The sequence below is a fragment of the Corvus kubaryi genome, unplaced genomic scaffold (genome assembly GCF_017639235.1).
Source record: "Corvus kubaryi isolate FWS band 111438036 unplaced genomic scaffold, C.kubaryi_AGA036_p1.0 split3-131, whole genome shotgun sequence".
Taxonomy (NCBI): domain Eukaryota; kingdom Metazoa; phylum Chordata; class Aves; order Passeriformes; family Corvidae; genus Corvus; species Corvus kubaryi.
The window spans coordinates 343,630-363,100 of record NW_024582083.1 but is presented as its reverse complement, the minus strand read 5'-3'; the positions used below and the strand labels follow the sequence as shown (position 1 = coordinate 363,100).

The following is a 19,471-nucleotide window of genomic DNA, read 5'->3' as shown; positions in this document are numbered from 1 at the left end:
GAAAGGCTGAGGGAGCTGTGCCTGTTCAGCCTCAAAAAGAGACAACTGAGAGGGGAACTCATCAATGTCCATCAGTATCTGAAGGAGGGTGCCAAGAGGATAGACCAGGCTCTGCTTGGTGGTGCCAAGCAACAGGCAAGAGGCAACAGGAAGAAACCGATGCCCAGGAAATTCCACCTGAACATGAGGAAGGACTTCTTTACTGTGTGGGTGACTGGGCACTGGAACAGGTTGCCCAGAGAAGGTATAGAGTCTCCCTCACTGGAGATACTTAAGGACTGTCTGGACACATGTTGATGACTCTGCTTGAGCAGGGAGGTTGGACGATATAACCCCCTGTGGTCCCTTCCAACCTGACCCATTCTGTGATTCTGTAAAGAAAATTATTAAGAATGTGAAATCCATGTTTTTAAAGTGGTTTAATCCTGTAGATGAACTACAATATGAGTTAAAATGAATCTTGGTATCAGAATTCATTTAAAGTATTTCACAGCATTAAAGAGAAGCATAATCACACTTTTTATAGTCTTCTTAAAATTAAGAAGCCAGGGGAATTTGTGTGTCAAAACCACCAGCAAATTTAAAATGAATTCTCCACCTCTGTAATGTTAATTCCTACAGATACTTTCTAATTCTATGCTGTTATAATTTAATGGCATCCTTATCATACTGGCACTGAGCCATCTTCTCTCAGAAGCAGTGGAAGCTTTGAAGCCAAACAACGTGCAAATTGGACATAAGATTAAAAATTTGTTCAATATAGAAGATTTTTTTTTTATTAAGATATTGTCAATAAGCAGGTTACAGAATTTTTTTTTTTATTAAGGTATTGTCAATAAGCAGATTACAGAATAAAATATTCAAAAATTAGAGAAATTATAGTTTTTGGAATATGAATATTTAGGCAAAGATGAATTTTTTCTTGGAGAAGGAGAAAGGGGTCACAGCAGATGAGATTAGGAGGGAAATAGCAGTGTTTTATAAGACGATCAGATAGCCATGTGAAATAAAGGGGAAAATAGAGTATAATCAACAATAGACACCTGTAGGAAGTTGAGAAGAAATACCTTTTAAAAAGTGGTTTAAATGAATATTCATTTGCATGTTTAATGTCTTGCATTTTTTCATGTTCCTTAAAGATTCTAGCAGCTGAGATTCACAAAACAAATAATGCTTAGCAAGCATGAAAAACCTCTAAATTGAAAGTCTATAGACTTTCAATATTCACACAAATTGACCTGTTATTTTTTGATCACAAATTGTTCATCTGTCTGTTTTCTTTGTCAAATAACAATTGAAAGCATGGTTCATAGCATAATATTGTGCACCTGAATATGTGCATTAAAAATAAACAATCTAGGTCTTCCAATTTAATTATATATGGCTAGTAACAGAAGCGGGTAGGTTAGCAAATAATTTTCTTTTATGCAGGTTTTTTAGAACAGTTTCCTACTGTGTTCAAGTCCAGAATCTCTTTGATGTTAGTGATCAGTCTATGAAAAATAAAAAGTCTAGTATTTGAGGAAAGTACTGGTGTACTTTGTTCAGGACTAAGAAGAATTGGAAATAACTTACTTGGTGCGCCCTGGGACTATACTTACATTTTTTCAGCTGATGGTAACTAGCATTTTCCAGTCATCCTTTCATAAAGGAATACGTTGATCCCGACTGATCCTTAAATCAGTCTGTACTCCTGGCTGCTACTGAATTTCTTTTTCCTGTTCTACCAGTGCCATAACTGGGTTTCTTGTACTATTGAACTTCATTCTGTTTCTCATGCTCTCATCTTAGAAGATTGTCCAAGTCTTCCAGCATTATGCCCTGGTCCTCCTGTGTTGAGTGACAGCTTTGAAAGTTGGCCAAGAACTTGAGTCCCTTCTTACCAAACACTGGAACTCTTCAAGATTAATGGATTCGGTTTTGGAGCATTTAAACCAAAACTAAGCAGGTGGATTCCACTGCTTGCTAAATTTTGATGCTTCTATCATAAAGACTGTCAACCACCTTATGTTAGAGAGCTGTTTAGATAACTTTTTCATGTATGTCATTTAGAAGTGGGAAATAATACTTTGTGTGGCAATGTCTTTAGTTACCTCTTACTCTGAAGAGGCACATGGACAACACCATTTCAATTTTGTGTGCTGGTGGAAATAAGCAGCTAGACAGCATGGCATCAACTACAAATGCAGGAACATAATTTTATAGGGTAATGTTATGAAATGATACTGCCTTTACGTTGCCAAAGGCCAGCAACATTTGTAAGCAGAGGAGTGCTTGAGAGGTTAGTGTTCATCATGAAGGTAGATGTTCATCACACCTGAACTACAGAGGTAATAGGACCTCTTAGTACTTGTGGGCATACACACAAGTTGGGTACTGCAAATTAGAATAAAGACAGTGGGAGTCCTGTCTGTGTAGTGAGTAGCTGAGTGTTTCCGTAGTATAAATAATTTCTTCAGTGGACCCTTTAACAGCATAATTTCAGTTCTTTTTTAGTATAAATCGGTTAAGTACATAGTCTGCCCATTCTGCCAAAAAGTTAGTAATTGACTTTTTCTGATGGTTTTTATAAGTTTTAGTTACATTTGAACAAAAATTCTAAATTCTAAATGAGCTGTTCAAGTTACTGGCAGTTTGTATAACTTTGCAAGTCTTCCCTTGTTCCGTATTTCATGGGGACACTGTAGTGTGATGAGTGAATAGTATGCTTGGTTTAATTTAGATAAGGTAAACTTAGTGCAAACACCACACTGGAGGCATCCATGATGGTCTTTGTGTTCAGCAGTGAAAATCAGTTGGTTTTAGTTCTCTTATCTAGGAGATAATGAAGATAATTGTTTTTAATAGCTGGGGGCAACATTTTATCCAATTTATCACCATTCTGTCTTTCCATATCTCACTTTCATCAATCTAAGGTTAGGCTAGGTAAACTTTTTTTTGAGGTACCAGTCATATTTTAATTCCATCTCAGCTATTACATTTTGATTTTTAACTTTCTTTTTGACTTAGAACATTTCTAGAACATCTGAAAATCCAAGGTCATGGAATGGTACAAGATGTTCTACTTAGGTAATATATCTGTTCAGAATATGCAAGTGGCAAATAGATTCCTCTGTGTTTGCAGTCACTTCTGTTAGTCTCAGTGGAAGAGCAGATTACCCATGCTTAGTAATGCTGTTGATGAAATGATGTGTAATAGTGTACAATATTCAGTGAATGGCAACATAGAAAAATATCCAAAGACGTTAGTTTGAAATTTTGAGTTGATTGCTTCCTTAATACCTTTAATACACCTCTATTGCTCTAATGTACCATATTACATTATGTGGTACTTCTCAGCACTTCAGTCAACTGCAAAACTGAAGGAGGCAAGGCAAAAAGCTGCCAAATCCTCCCCGAGGATCTAGTAATGTGATGGCTGCATTCAAGTCTATAAGAGCTCCATGTGGCATTTAAAAAGCAACTTCTAATATGGTATCTCACAGCCATTCATTCTTATTTGTGAAGAATGCAAATTCTATTCAAGTTTTTAAAATAAGTTTTGAATTTTGATTCTGCTGAGGACTTACTTGAACATGAGTTCTGCTGAAAACTTGCATTCCTGATGCTCCTCCATTTGAAGCCAGCCCACAGTGCAAAATAGTATTTAGGACCTACTCATTCACATAGCAGAGAACAACAGGTTTTCCCATTCCCATCTGGAATACGCTGCTTTGGAATATTTGTGTTTGGCTAAAGATATCTTTCATATTTACCCTAATTCCATTACTAACTTTGTGCTTCTGTAGGCTTAAAGGTTGGGAGAAGATCTAAAGGAATTTTTCATTTATCCAAAAACTTCATTTGGTTCTGGTGTCAACTTCAGGATGCTGTGGAAGCCCAAGGGATTGGTTTACAACAGTCCTGTTTGTTCTGCATTAGACTACTGCTAGTTGCACTTTTAATTTAGGTTTTAGAAGCTTCTGCTAAAATGACTGTACTCATCCCAGTTGATCATTATCTAGCACTAGTATCCATCTGCTTCCACAGCTGCTGTAGAGTTCAGGCTTTTGTCTCTGTACCTAAGTTGTGATTACAAGAGAAAAAATCCCTGTAAGGTAGTAAAGGGAGCATAGCATGTACAGTGTTTGTAACTCTTCTGTTTAGTTTTTGAGGGAAGTGAAAGTCATTCCTTAAACTCAGGACTATAGGCTATAAGTCTGTACTTTTTGTATATTGTGTATTCGTAGAAAATGTGGTTTTTTTGACAAATAATGTGGAGTTCAAAAACCAAGTTGTAAGTATTTTATGTCCACAATGATTTTTTCTTTAACTTCATAGTTTTGGCTGAAAGATCCTATAATAGCTGCAATACCTCTTATCTAAAGATGATTTTATGTAAGTAAAAAAGACCTAGAATTACCTGTTTCTGATAGTGTTATTTATGCAGGTATACTTATTATTATGGTTTTTTCCAATTCAAGGGTCTTGTAAAAAATTTTCTGTAAGTGATGGCAGAGCTATTATATATAAGCAGAGCTATTATATATAAGCTGCCAGTGAACTGGCAGTACACTAGTACATTGTTTCCTTGCAGTTGTGTTACAAAAAAGTTGTATTACTGTCTTTCATTCTCTCATTGACACTTGCATCACCATGGTTGAACCACTAACCGTAGCTGATCAGATCCTCTTCATTATTCAAAGTAGTAGTCTCGTGTAAATGAGTATGGTGAGCAGATAATGTGCTCCTTATTAAATTAAACTAAAAATGTAGTGTGTGTATATAGGGTTATAATTCTGATCCCATTCTGCTGTCAGATTCTTATGGAAGTGCTGCCAGGGATGTTTTGTGCAGGTAATGTATGTGTCCTGAGTGTCAGAGAGGACACTTGGAGCCATGTGTGAAGGGAATAGATGAAAATATTTCATGTGTTGCACGCAAGAGCAGAAGCACACAGAGTAGTCCACAGCTCAGGAGCAGACCTACATTGTGAGACACCAGGAAATAATTCCTTTTGTCTTAGTTTCCTTCATGATCACCAAGATCTGATTGGCACTGTTCATAAAGTCTGTACTGAGGGGAATGTGTTGGGTGACTGAAAATAGAGTTGAGTTCCTTGGCTTATCCGAGTTGGGATTAGTAGAGTTTCAAGTAATAAGTGAGAGGAGGAAGGGGTGGTACTTCTCTTTTCTGTAGTTACTTGCTTCAAGAACTGTGAATGATATTAATGTAAATCAATTACTAATGCACGCCCAAAACATAGCTCTCTTCTCTGCCAATGTCATTTTCACCTGCTCCAGGTGACCAGTTCTCTTTTGTTATTGTTACCCTCCCGAGACTGCTATCATGCTGCTTGGCACAGCAGCTTCATACTTCACTGAGCAGCTGTCACGCTGTCCTTCAGGTGAGGCATTGCCCTGAAATTACAACTCTTTCAGTGGTACGTTTGCCAAAATTAGCGTTCTTTGAATGGAACACCACAGTCTGTTCACCATGGAGGATGAGTGGAAGTAGATACATTTTCTAACAAAGAAAATGGGTTGTGTGTATGTACGTAAAATCACTTTGTTTACAGCTTTGGGACTCTGGGAGCTAAAAATACATTGTAAATTGAGATCAATAATTTTGTTGCTTCATTAAGATGTGCTCTGATGTTGCACTGCTGGTGTGAGATCACAGGTGTACTAATGCCTATGCAAAAGTTTTATGTTTTATAATTCTATCATGTAAACTTGAAAAAGCAAAGACAGAAATGTAAACTAAAGTTTAATGAAGAATGATCCCAGCCACACCTCTGCTACTGACTTGTTTAGTGTGCATCTGGATATGTCCTGTATTTTCTAACAGCTTCCTTACCATGGAGCAGTGGTGTTCTCTATATTTCTAGGTATAGCAGTATGAGGCTTGATTGTTTTGCCACTTGTTTTAGCACTTAGGCTGAGAAGAGCCATGTTCCGCATATGTACAGGGAAGGCAATTGCACGTTAATTTGAAGTCTCCACATGGTGAAGAAATGTAATTAGTGAAATAGTTAAGCAGAATGCAAGCATGGAACTACCTAATGTTAAAATATAGCCCTTGTTTGGAGCAAGGGCTTTTTGTTACATACGTATTAATGTTATAGGTTCACTTTAGGGGAAAAAAGGGGCCACGCATCATTTTAAAAAGAGCTAAGCACATCACACCCTGTAAGGTCTTTATTCTAGCTAAAACAGACATAGAGATAGGATTTAAGAGATTGCTGGTTAACCCAGAAATCTCTGACTTAAATCTTAAGTTCATATGATTTCAAAAGCAGAGTTATTGGCGCAATATCAAAAGGCAGGTTGACTTTTTTAAGCTTAACTAGACATGAAAGCAGATTTACAGGAAGGTTCCATTTTAATACCACAAACCCTCTACTTTTCTATCAATATTTTTTGCAAAGAGGTGAGTGATTATCATGACAAAGCAGAGTCAGGTTTAGGAATTCTTAATCTGGTTGTGCCTCAGAGGAAGGAAAAGAGCTTTTCTGTAGCTTTAAAACTTTCTATTAAATTGAAAAGGAATTTCCTTTACATTATAGTCGAGTTTAAGATTAACAGTTAACCTTTACCAGCCTGGTATATGACATTTCTTGTCTTTGAATACTTCTGGAATAATTTTTTGATTTACCACTGTCTTGGTAGAGCTGGAACTTGTCTTTTTTTCTCTGTTTGTATTCAAAATTCAGGAAAATTTCCCTGTGTACATTGGAAGTTATTTAAACTTACATTCAAACTGATTTTGGAATATTAGAAATTAAAAATGGAATAAGCATTTTAAATATAACTAAAAATGTGTAAAAGGAACTGTGTAAATGCCAATAGACTTAATTTTATTCTTCGTAAATCTATTCCATGACTATGTATATGTACAATGTGTTATAAATATATAAATATAAAAATGTGCACATATACACGTGTGTCTTGCAGCATCTCTAAACTCCTAGCACAGATAGTTTCTTTGTTAATGCATTTATAAACTCTTCTATTATAGCCTGTCAATATACCTTAATTTAAATCAGTGATGTAAAACCGGGATGGCAACCTGAACCAGATGCCAATTTATCTCAGGCCAGTCCCTTGTAAGCTCTATTAACTCAGACTGAGAAATAGTAACTAAAGTAGCGGAGTAGTGAATCAACAGTATTTTAAATCCTCCCCACTGGCTTTGTAAGAGAATCCAGGCTCTTTATAATGCTATTATTTCTTGTCAGAATTCTAAGTTCCACTCTGTACAGCTGGAAATAAAGATGATATATTTCAGGGCTTGGGTAATATTTTTTTTTCTTTAATTGACAGCATATTAAAATGTTGTTGGTGCTTGGTGTGGGATTTTTTTTTTCTTTCATTCCTGTATTATTTATACGGTGCTAAGAATTTGACTTCTGATCTAATAATTTCATTACTATTTTTAATCAAGATTAGTTTTGCTGGCACTCCCAATACTTATCAAGAATAATAAATTTTTTAGAGAAGTATAAAAATTTCCTTTCTTCGTATTCATTTTTGTAATACAGCACCTGGGACTTTCTTCTATTGTTTTGAATTTTAAGGGGAGGGGAAATGCTGAGTTTTCCTGAGTGTTTTGCTTCACCTTAACTGCGGGCACTGAAGCTGCTGGGAGGGAGAAGCTCACATAAGTGACATTCTCAGAGTGTGTGTGACTATTATAAAGGCATGTGTGTGTCTGCCTCTGGCTCGTCCTGCTGAGCTGGCTTCTGGTGAAGTCTCGGGAAGAGACGAGCGCAGCAAAGGGTTAAGTTTTTACTATCAACCCCAGAAAGGCACATTTGCAATCCCTCCCAGTCTTGTCTTCCTTTTTACACCTCATTTGCTCACCGATACTCCTCACTTCAAGGCAGATCCTTTGACCTAAGCAGATTATTGTAGACGCATGAAGGACACAGCAAGCTATCCTGTGCTTTTAAAGGAGGAGATTTTGGCTCCAAAATAGGACACTAAGCTTTTCAGCCTTCTGCTGCTGTACCTAGCGAGCACGAGGCAGTGTCTGGAGGTGCTTAGTGGACTCCTGTGGAATCGGATGGGAAACAAAAGCAGAAGTGGCAGCTGCTGCAAATGGGGGAGCCTGTGCCGTTAGCGGGAAGCGATTGCTAATAAGGGCCTGTGAGACCTGGGTTTCCTTGGTTTCCATGACACTTATTAGGTAACACAGAAATTGAATTGTCTCCCACAGTGCTCTTGGGGGATAGTGGTATGACGGGGTGCTCCAGGGACACAGACTTGCAGCAACTCATCACTCTAAGCATGTGAAACTCCCTGGATTGTTGTGCCTTACTTCTTTGTTTGCTGTGTCTTGCTTGTGTTTGCAATTTGCTCTGCTTTGTTGATTTTTTTTTTTTTTCTTTTCATGGAAGACCCTGGCTACACCGTTTCTCAAATAATATTTTCCCCTTTTTATTTAGAGCTGAGCTTGGCAAAGAGAGGATATGAACAATTATACAGGTGGGCTACTCGGGGGGAGTGAAGATATAAGGCATCCAAACAGGTACTGGCAGCCTGCAGCTCTGTAAAAATGCCACTCCAGCAGATTTCTGTAGTTCCAGCGCGGGAGACTGCCAGCAATGGGAGAAGTTCAGTGGGCACAAACAAAGAGAAGAGCAAGGAAGTCGAGGTAAGAGGAAGGTTTCAATTTGCTACGACAGGGTGAGGGTGCCTTTGGTAGGCAGTGGGTCTGGCTGCGGAGCAGGATGCGGCGTTGCTGGAGCGTTGCAGAGGGCTCAGGGGTGCAGCTGTAGCACACTGCAGGGGATGCTGTGACAGCAGCACCTCAGCTTTACAGAGACAAGGACCCTGCTTCAAAAGTAAAATAAATAAATGCGGGAAGTTACGAATTGCGTTAGGGGGTTTTAACATTTTCATTTAAATGAGTGCAGCCTGCTAGTACTGGCAGTCATTGTTCCTTATAAGCTGTCAAGTAGCAGTTTCTTTATAATAGGTTGGATGAAAAAGTAGTTGGAGTAAAATCCCTGTCTTTTTTTAAAACCAACAAAAATAATGTACTAAAGCCTGTCTTTCTAATGTGCATGTACTATAGGCATGAGCTCTATACCTTAGTCTTTTTACCATTTAAAAGGCATCAGTGTTTCATTTTTTATCTCTTGACTGACTTTCTTTGATTAATAAACATACAAAAGTGTTGTTTCATCAGTAAATACTCTATCCTGTTGTCTCCCAGTTAAGAAGAACCTGTAGGTTCAGATTACATTAATGGTTAGTACAAAAAAAAAAATCTGTGCAATTTTAATGGTATTTTTAGATGCAGAAATCTCTTTTGTATGTATAGATTAAACATGTATTGTGCAAAACCAAAAATAAAAAGCATCCCTTCCAAACCCAAAATATAAGTCATCTGTTGATAGATATAGCAGTAAATGTATGTAACACAGACATCTGCTTTTTACAGACAAGTTTCTTGTCTCTGTGCTTTTCTTTTCCTCTTGCTGTATGGAAACCAAGGAATTATCAGGAAAACAAATATGATGTCTTTTAAGTATTGTCTGAGAGACTGTGACAAACTTCATCCCTGAAAGAAGTCTTTCTTCTTGTGGATTGTGTGACATAGTTTTCCGGAAATTGTTAAGTTCAACAGATGGTTGATATTTGTAACAGGTCTGTGTGACTGTGGAAAAGTATTTTTGGGGGTTTTTTTATTTTTAAATGTAAGATAATATTTTTGCTCAATATTTGGCTATGATTATTATTTGAGTATTCTGTTTTTTGTTTGAGCACTTTGGTATAAGTAGAGTCCTTCCCTGGAAGTAGTCTCCAGTTGTTAACTGGTAGCAGAGTCATGAGAGTTCATAATATTTTGGGATTGTGTCCTGAAATGGAAAATTTTGGTTTGGTTTTATTCTTCCATTAATTGGTTGAAGATTCAGGTGAAGACTATTCTTTGTTAGGGCTCAAGGTGTGAAAAGCAGAAATATGTTACCTGGCTTAAATTTTTCTCTGGCATTCTGTTTTTTAACTTGATCATTAGAGTTAACTGAAGAATACATGTAATGTTCACCCAGGAGTCAGATAAATGTGAGAGTTAATTTAGAGGGGTGGGGGAAGTGTGGAGATTCTGAATTGTGAGAATCATCTAATGCACTTTTCTGTTTGTTTTTTTTTTTCCTATGAGGGCTGGGTTGTGTCATTTCAGCAAGACTCCAGTGTCTCAGAAAACAGTTTCTTCTTGAATGTTGTGGAAGTTATATATCAGAAAAGAGCAAAATGACACGGATAACTAAGTTCATTAAAGTTCTCTTCTAAACTTCGTATAAAAAGTACCAAACACCAACCTTATAAAACTCCCAACAAAACTTCAAAGTACATGGTACTCAGTGAAATGTATTTGCCAAACTGCTCTCTGCTGGTCAGAGCCTAATCATTCTGATCGAATTTCTACTCATCCTATAAGGCTTATGGCTGGAATTTATACAGTGTAAAAACTCCCTGTTGCTATTGATGGAGATAGTAGCCCTAGAAGTAAAGATTGTTTTTCCCATAATGTCTACTTATGTAAATTATGATGATGTTCAGGTGTGTTTTGTGGATGTAATTTGGGAGTAGTGAACCAGCCTTTTTATTGTCTAGACAGAGGTTGCTCAGGCTTATGTAGATTGTGGTCTACCCCTGCAAATCCTGCAGTTTGGTTTTCACAAAGGGAAACTTCCTAGATGGTACTCAGTGTTTGTATCTTTGCTGGTGAGGATCTTCTGGGTTCTTGCTATTCTGATATTATTTCTGCAAGTACCTGCTTCCTCTGCCTTTCCATTAGCAACCTTTTTTAGGTGAAAGCTAAATAAAGTAGTTAAATGGGCTTCTAGCTGAGAGCATCAAGCTGGTTCAGGTTCAGGAACACATGAAAAAAGGAAATCTCTGAAAGGTCTTCCAGTTGCTAGGATAACAATTGTTAGGATTGAACGCCAAATCCTGTTATTGCTAAAGAATGTTATGCAATGTCCATACAACAGCATTAAAATTTATGAAGAAGAGTTCATCTTCTGTCTAATTGCAGAGCTCGATGCAGTGAACTGTTTCCAAGTTCATGGTGAATTAATAAATCTGCCTGACTTAGTCACATACAACCAAGGTTCTCAATGATGCAACTCATTCTATAATGCTTTTCTGTGATTTTTAGATGCTTGTACACATGCTTTACTGAAGGTTTTAATATGTGTCTATGCACACTTGTAGATGATTGCCAAACACTGATCTGTCATTAAGAATATTAAGTGCAGTAGCACTTAGGAGCCACAAGTGCCCGTAGTGGACTTCTGACCAATATTAGGAGTAGAGTTGTAGTAACAATGGCTGCAGGGAGTGTTTACAGGTAATCTTTCTATGCAGTGTCCTGTGTGGGAGTAAAAACTTTAGTGCAAGTCTATTCCTGCAAATTTTCAGTGATTTGCCTCAATAATTAGCGGAAGTTGTAGCTAACAATGGAATTTCCATCAAATTTAACTATAGAGCCTCTTTGAATATAGCCTAAAGATGAGGTGGGTTTTTTCCATAATGAAGCAATGAAGATGCTTAGGTGTTGAATAACCTGTTGCAGCAGCTGTACACTACATTTTGATACACAGGTATAATCTTCTGCTAGTTTGTTTCACTGATTTTAGCTTAACAGTCATTAATGCTACTAATTTTGCCCCAAACGTTTAAGTGTACAAGCTGTCTTTCTTACTCTTTTAGTAATGTGGTTGGAAAAGTTTGTTGCAGAAGACCAAAGTATAAAGTGCATTCTCAACATGATGTGGGCTTTTTTTATTAACTATTAAGTAGTTAATTCAGCTTTCTTCAATATTTGAGAAATATCACAAATTTATAGTGAAGTGTGGAATTGGGTTTCTGTGACAGAGAAAAACCCTTGGGTGTCTGTTTTCAGAAGAGTTTACTAATAGAACTGTTGTTCAAAGTGAATTAAGTCAGTAACCTAAAGATCAAATTATGTCATCAGGACTCCAAATTTATTAAGTTTTTTGAATAGGCTTCAGTGCCTTGAGAACAGCATCGTGTTAATATATGACCCCCATTTTATATGTGTATAATATTTCAACAGTTACCTTGAACTTCTCGTTGATTTTCTCTACTCTAATAAAAAAGGTGCAAGAAATGTATAAGATTCCTGAGGAACATGGTTAATGAAATGCCTGCTCTGGCTCATAATTTTATTATTTAGTTGTGAACATACACTGTGAAGTTCATAAAGTAGCCTCAGTTTGCATTGTCTTGTGTCTGTGTGGGCATGAATTATTACTCTAAAGCATGTTAAGTACAGAAAGAAAATTTCATACAGTGAGAAAATTGGACAGGGCAAGTGAGTGAAGGTCAGCAAAAATACTATCTAACACTAACCAAGGGTCATTGAATAAACTGCCATGACTACTGTGGAAAGCCAGACTTGAATGTTGTATAGTTAGAGTGGTAGGAGTAAGTTTGTAAAAGCCAAAAATTGTCATGATATGGCAGAGAAGATGTTCCTTGATGCCAAACTAAATGTGTAGATACTACACCTTTTCAGCTTAACCAGATTTCAGTACATGGTACTGGAAAATTTACATGTTATCTGAGTGTAAAAACTCGGAGTAGAAGATACCTTAGTAAAGAACGCAGTGGCAGATATCAGTCAATCTTGACTTGGTTACCTTGCAAGACTTTGATTAAAAGAAAAAAAACCCAACAAAATAGTCTTTGTAATATGGTTTTTCGGACACATTCATATGTTACTTGTTACAGTGATGAGTCTTGCTGTTGCCCCACCCAAAACCAAACCCAATATCCTAAAGATGTTACAAAATTTGATATTCTGTAGTTAAGAAGTAACAACATAGACATGTTATTGTTGCTTTATTTTTAGGTTTGATTCTTTGCTTATAACTGGTAAATGTTTTTTTTCTTATGCCTACTGTGTTTCTCTGGTCTTAATTTCTTTTATTGTTCTGGCAGGAGTGATGATGACTATTAGTTTCCTTCACAGAACTTCACAGAATGTAATAAGATGCAAGGAGGAATCCTCACTCCACTGTGTATTGTACTTTGGCATGAAATTTAGTTCTGCACCCTGCGCAGTTCTGCGCTGTGAAGGAAACTTTGGACCTCTTTGTTCTTCACCAGTGTTTTCATGTTCTGCCTTCTAAAAGTAGAAAGACAGAATGAGACCTGTAACTTTGGAGGCTTTAAATGTTACCTGGGAAATACTTGGCATTTATGAAGGAGTATAGTAAATTGAATTTGAACTTGATGGTTTTTCTGTATAGTTTGTACCTTAAAGAGAAAAAAACCCCCAAGAATGTGTTGCCTGAAATTATGTATGCTCATTTGCTGTGTAGAGCATGCATTTTTTTTGTGAGGAGATCTTTGAGTCAGAATTGAGACTGAAACCTAAGGGGCCTTCTGAATGCCACTTTTGAGTAGCTTCTAACATTTATTTTAAGCACCAGACTGGAGTAACTGCTAATGTTTACCTTAAGGCTTGTAAGTAGTTTAGGAAGTATTGACATGTTTTTTAAAGGAGGAAGCAGTCGCTAAATGTTTTGATAGGAATTAATTGTTTTACATTTATCTATGTTATCTCACTTGTTACTTACTTAATTTTAAATAGATGTAATGATAGATGAAATATTTTTAAGGACATACACTTCTTTATGTGCTACAAAGAAAGCCCTTATACATTTTTATTAAATGATTTTCATGGCAGTTGTGAAATACATACAGAGATACTTGATACTTGAAACATGTCTGTAATTGAGGCAAAAAGGTAAAGGCTTTGCATGTTGTTGTTGTTTTATTGCCTTACAACCTTTAAGTCAAGCAATATACTGGGTTTTGTTGTGGTTTTTTTTTTGGTCTGGTTGTTTTATTTTTGGGGTTTTGTGTGTGTGTGTGTTTTGTCTGGTTTTGGTTTGGTTTGGTTTTTGCTTTTACATAGGGAGACATAATATTTAGCATAGTTAAATTTGTTAGTGGCTTTGATCACTTCATCAAAGGTTGAAAATAGTGTAACTCCTAATATGTTACAATTTCACTTATACCAGTGATAATAAAATGGCTTAAGGCATGTAATGCAAGGAATAAAAGTCTTAGAATTGCAGGATATTGATGAAATAATTCATAAACCAGATAGGTGGTTTTGGTTTTGTGGCTGATTATCTCACACTCTAAAAATTTCTTAGGTATAACTTAACAGATAAATAGATATGGTCATTTATTACTAAAATACACTGGGATTATTCTTTTCTGCAGGAAGGGTAAGGATGTTTGTTTTCAATGACAGCTGCCTGAAAAGAGTCATGTAATTACAGTCTTTTTAGGAGGTATAATTTTTTCTTCGGCAAGAGGTGTGGGGGTGGGAGGATGGGGAGTGGAAGCTCCAGCATATGAATCAGGTTACTGATGTACTCTGACGTGTATTGCTTTCCCTTCATAGATTTTCTTAATGTAAAGCTCTTGTTGAGCGTGATGTCACATACAATTTACGACAAAATCTCTAATCCTGTTTATTGTCAATATTATGTAGTATTTCTCAAAAGGGAACTTATTCTTTTCTTGACATGACCAGTGTGGACTTCTGTGCTATATTTGCACGGAAATCCAACTGCATCTACAGCTATAAGACACTTCCTAGTGAAATTTTTCTGCATTTTTGTGGTGATAGATTGCTCCTGTGGTCAGTGGTTGAAGTGCTCCCAAAGTACACACATAAATCAGGCTGGGGCATGCTTAGTTATCTTTAAGATGCTTTAGAAAATTAAGTTCTTTATCAGTAAGTCTTCTGGTCCCTGTTTGGGAATTGTCATTATTTTGGTATGCTATATGATTCTTATGACAAGCAGTTTTATGACAGTGAGAGAAATGGGAAATATTACCTAATACATGCTAGGTGTATTATAATAATTTTGAAACATTGTTCCTTTTTTATATTTCTGTGAATAAAAATCATTACTGTGCTACCAGTAAGAAAAAAAGAGATTCCTTGCTATGCTTTTATTAGCATGCTTTGAGATAATGCAATTCTTTATAGGCTGCTTTTCCTGATAAGATTATACAAAGGCTACTTGTTGCATAGTATTTTTTGTGGTCAGGCTTTTAATGAAAAGTCCATAAAAGCATGTTTCTCCAATTTGGGTTGCTGTGTATTGACTATGCATCCAATACCAGTATTGATTTTAAAGTTGATCTTTTCACTGATTAAGGATTTGAAGCTTAAGATTCTATATCTCAGTAGCCTTCTGCCTCTTTATGTTTGTAGCCAGTGCTTACAATCTGCTGGTGCATGTCTTTTGTTGCTGCTGAAGTCTGACTACAAGTCTCGTGATGAAATCTTTTAAAATTCCTTTTATCTCTGGAATCCCCAGTTCTAATACATTGAATTGGGCTTGTGTGTGTATTTTTCCTCTCCTACTCTAAAATGCCTCTGAGTTTCAAATATTAGGTTTCAGATTTCATTTAATTTGGATTTCTCTCTAAAGGTAATCTGAGGTTTTACAGAGGAAGAATTTCCATATTAAAATTAATTGTAGAATTTTCTTGCTAAATGGTGTTTTAAAAAAATAAATGCAAAACCCCGAACACAAAAATTTTCCATTTTTAATTAATAGTTGTTTGTCTTGTCTTCAGCTATAAGCTTCCATGCTTTAGTTTCAGGACTTACTCGGGTCCTGAAATATATTGAAGCAGTGGCTGTAATTGAGGCAGTTTGCAGAATGCATTGTAGTCCCTAAACCTGGTAGCTGAACAGGGTACCAGGAACTGAATACAGTTCAGGAAGCTGAAAAACAGATGATTTTCTTGAGGTACCTTTCACACTGATTTCCATTATGAAGAGTGTTCTGTGAGCTGTTTGCCCTGGTGCAGATGCTTTTCTTCTGGGGGGTTGGCATGTTACAAATAAAGTTCAAATAAAAGTTACGGAAGGCAGAACTTTGTCATCAGCAAAGCCTGTTTCCCAAGACTCATTTTAAAGAAGTATTCTTGAATCTAGTCAGCATTTTAAAAAACACCTTCAGTAGTCACATATACCCCAGCATATCTTGTTCTGTTTAAAGACAACTCTCAGGCATTGAAATCTGGTTGTTGGCAACTATTCAATTAGTTAAGAAACAATATAATAGAGGGTCAAATTGCTTGAATATACTGCCAGCTTTGCAAAACTGATGCTAGCCTGTTAGGTTTCTCCAGCTTTGTCTGAATCTAGCTATCTGAACCAGAAATTTTAAAATCCTGTGTATTCAGGCATATAGAATTCTATAAGTTTATTATTTACAGTAATATTTAATTCTTCTTCATAACCATGAACAAAATAATGCTGAGTTTGGTATGATTTTTTTTTTCTAAGGCAGAGAAGATTTGCCCAACCTGAGGGTCTTTCTCAAAGACACTGTAAATGTTCCTCAATCTTACCATGAAAGGGAAAGATTATTTCCTGTATAGTGGAGACAACACTTCCAGCTCATATCCCCAGCTATGGAAGGGGAAGGGTTTTCATTATGCCTTGCTTCAGATAATTGTTACAAGCATATTAGAAATACAGTTCTAGTTTCTAAAGTGTGCACATGTGTAAACTACTCAAATTGCATAAGGCTTGTTGATTCTTCTCCTTTAAAATGAAGTGGTTATTGCAGATCTGCTGAATTCTGTACTTACAGATGTAGGCATTGTTCTACCACAACAGAGATCACTCAGGGTCTGTCACAGCCTGTGGCCTTCCCTCTGCTGCAAAGGCTTTGCTTGTCTCTTGAAACAATTTTCATAAAATACACACATTTCTTAGCTCCTATTTAGATGTACATTTGTAACTTTATTATTTTGAGGTTTTCTTCTTTATTGGTTTTTTTTTTATTTTCAATAAAAAGGCAAGATTTGTATTGGGGAGTGTAACTTGACAGTGTAACCTTACTTTCAATGGGAATACAGACATCAACTGTTTAACATTCTAGGGTGGGATGATTCAACTTTAATAAGGAGATGGAGGATGGCTCTCAGCCTACTTTGAAGTATTAGTAGATGTTTCAGCTCTTCTCCTAGACTTTGAATACATGAAATTCATGACTTCATTTCCCTATCAGTGCTGCCTTTTCAAATTGTGTCAGCAGGAACAATATATGTAGACTGGAAGCATTTCCTTGTTCAGAATATGTTTCTTAAGACTATCCATGTTGTGGAATGAAACTTTTCAGTCCTTAGCATGGCGGCTACACCTTCATTTATCTCAGTTATCAACCAGGTGTGTCCACCTATGTAGTCATAGGATTATGTGAATATAAAAGGTTGGAATTATTTTAATGTCAATGATAAGAAAACTGTCTCTTGGAGCAATTAGGTGTATGTTTGAACCCACTGACGTGATCTTAAGGAAACCTTTTTAGTTTATCACTAGATATATTTGAGATTACAGCTGTATTTTACAGTACCATCATGCTGAAACAGTTTAAAGTAGTTACAGTGATGTCTTATTGATTTTAAAGAAATCCTTGTCTTATTAGAGAGATTTGTTGTCTAGTGGCAGCCCAAATAGAAAGCTCCCACACTGTCATTTCTCTTAAAATATCGTGTTTGCAGATGCTTAAAGGGAGACTTTTCCATCCTGTGCTCTACCATTACTGCAGTAGCCTGTTGCACTGGCTTTGTTGCTCTGAGGAGGATAAAGGTGCAGCAAACCCTTTGTCCTCTTGGTACTCTCTATGCTTCTGGGCAAGAAATCAGAAACCTTCATTTCAGTATAGGATATAAATGACAAATACTTGGTGCAAGAACAAAACGAAGTGGGGGTAAGGGTCAGACAGCAATGCCATAATTAGTATTATTAGTTAGTATTAGTTAGTTAATATTTCTGAGTTTTAGCTATGTTTGCCTATTCCTTCCATTTACTTCAGACACTCTCTTTCTTTGGGAGGAAAACAAAATGCTTCTGATGGCTTGACTTCTCCAGTGGCAGGCAAGACATTACCACAGGGCAAGTGGTTAACTGATCAAACCTTGTGAAAATAGTGCACTGTGTTGGTGAAATACATGTTTGCCTTTTTGGCAGTGAACCCTGCAGTGATGGTGAGTAGGCACCAGGATGTCTGAGGATGCTGTATCACATACTGGATGCAGCTAGAGACTACGGTGGTTAGGCAGCGTACATGGCCCAAAGAGGAGTCAGTTTGGTAGCTGTGAAAACTGTGTGCCTGGAAGGACACTGTATCTGCAGTTTTCTAAGCACTTCCAGACTTTTTCTCTGAGTACAAGAGCTCAGACACAGGTGGGAATGTGAATTGGCTTCCCTGAACCATCTGGCAGTGCCGTCTCACTCTTACAGATGAGCAGTGACAGGAATGCCTGTTAAGACCCTCTAATGCTGCTGCAGTCTCCTCCAGTGAGGAAAGGAGGTCACAGCATGCACAGGGCAGTGCTGCTGTGAGCTCAGCCTATCCACATGCTGTGCCTGAAATCTGTTTCAAGTCTCATTAGTGAGGAATGCCCACTGTAGCCAGTGTCTGCAGGTAGTGTGGTTTGGCCCTCCTGAGTCACAGTGAAAGTACTGAATGCTGGTTTGCTGGTGGTACTCTTCACACGATCCATGGCCCACTGTTTAATGCATGAAAATAGAGTTATTTTTGATGGCATTTTTTCTGCTGTATTTCTTCACTCTCCCTCCATCATCTATGAATGCTGTTCTTTGACAATTTGATGGACTAAATTTGATGGCCACCTTGCAGTGCTCTGATTTTGGTTCTAATTCCAGATATAATTTTCTGTGCTTTCATTTTTCTCCTCTGAAGTTAGTATGGCACTGCTCCTTCTGCTTTCACAGAACATTATGAAATCCCCCGGTGAAGTCCATTTTCTAAGGGATGTGGATGTGTTGTGTTGTTTCCTGTGGGTGGATCCTGTAGGTAAAAAGTCTCCATGGAAACAATAAGCCCTTACACTTTGACTGTTCCCTTATAATCATGAAAGTTCTGTACATACGGTACAGTTTGGATCAGCTTACTTCTCATGCGGAGGCTCCATGTTTTTTTGCCATTTTAAGCTTTGTTTAAAGTACAAATGTTAGTCACTTATCTCTTGTGCAAACATTAAATGTGGTTGAGCATTTGGACTACTTATTTCACTGTCCCTTTAAAATTTCTGAATATTAACACATAAGAACTAAAATCATAAGTTATAAAAAATTGGAAGAATAATAGTAGAATTTGATGTCTTTTGATTGTGTGAATGTTTGGGGATTTTTTAAATTCAGTAATACAGTCTTTATTTTGTGTGGTTTATATGGCCATAAATCATGTTACTGCTCTTCTGTGCCTTTGGCAGATCAGTAGAAGGGCAGTTGAACATTTTCATAAATTTTTCCAAGGTTCTGGTATTCGAATCAGACTCACAGTCTACATTTCTGATAAAATAAAACACTCAGTAGACTGGTCATGATAGTGCTGTCAAGTCAAATGTGCAAAGAGTTAAAAAGAATCACCATTTAA

At 36.9% G+C, this 19,471-nt stretch overlaps 1 protein-coding gene across 6 annotated transcripts in view; it reads left to right on the top strand.

Annotated features, from left to right (window-relative positions):
* Window positions 1–19,471, top strand: part of MARCHF1 (membrane associated ring-CH-type finger 1) — a 154,171-nt gene that overhangs the window by 14,969 nt on the left and 119,731 nt on the right. The window contains exons 1-2 of one of the 6 annotated variants that reach the window (XM_042014847.1): window positions 7,987–8,169; window positions 8,429–8,637. The exons of 2 other annotated variants lie outside the window; for them this stretch is intronic. In XM_042014847.1, the coding sequence (XP_041870781.1) occupies window positions 8,539–8,637 (99 nt within the window). In that variant the 5' untranslated portion in view covers window positions 7,987–8,169; window positions 8,429–8,538. Of the gene's footprint in view, window positions 1–7,986; window positions 8,170–8,428; window positions 8,638–19,471 lie in introns of those variants that run through there. 3 more of the 6 variants (XM_042014850.1, XM_042014848.1, XM_042014846.1) reach the window with 3 other exon arrangements.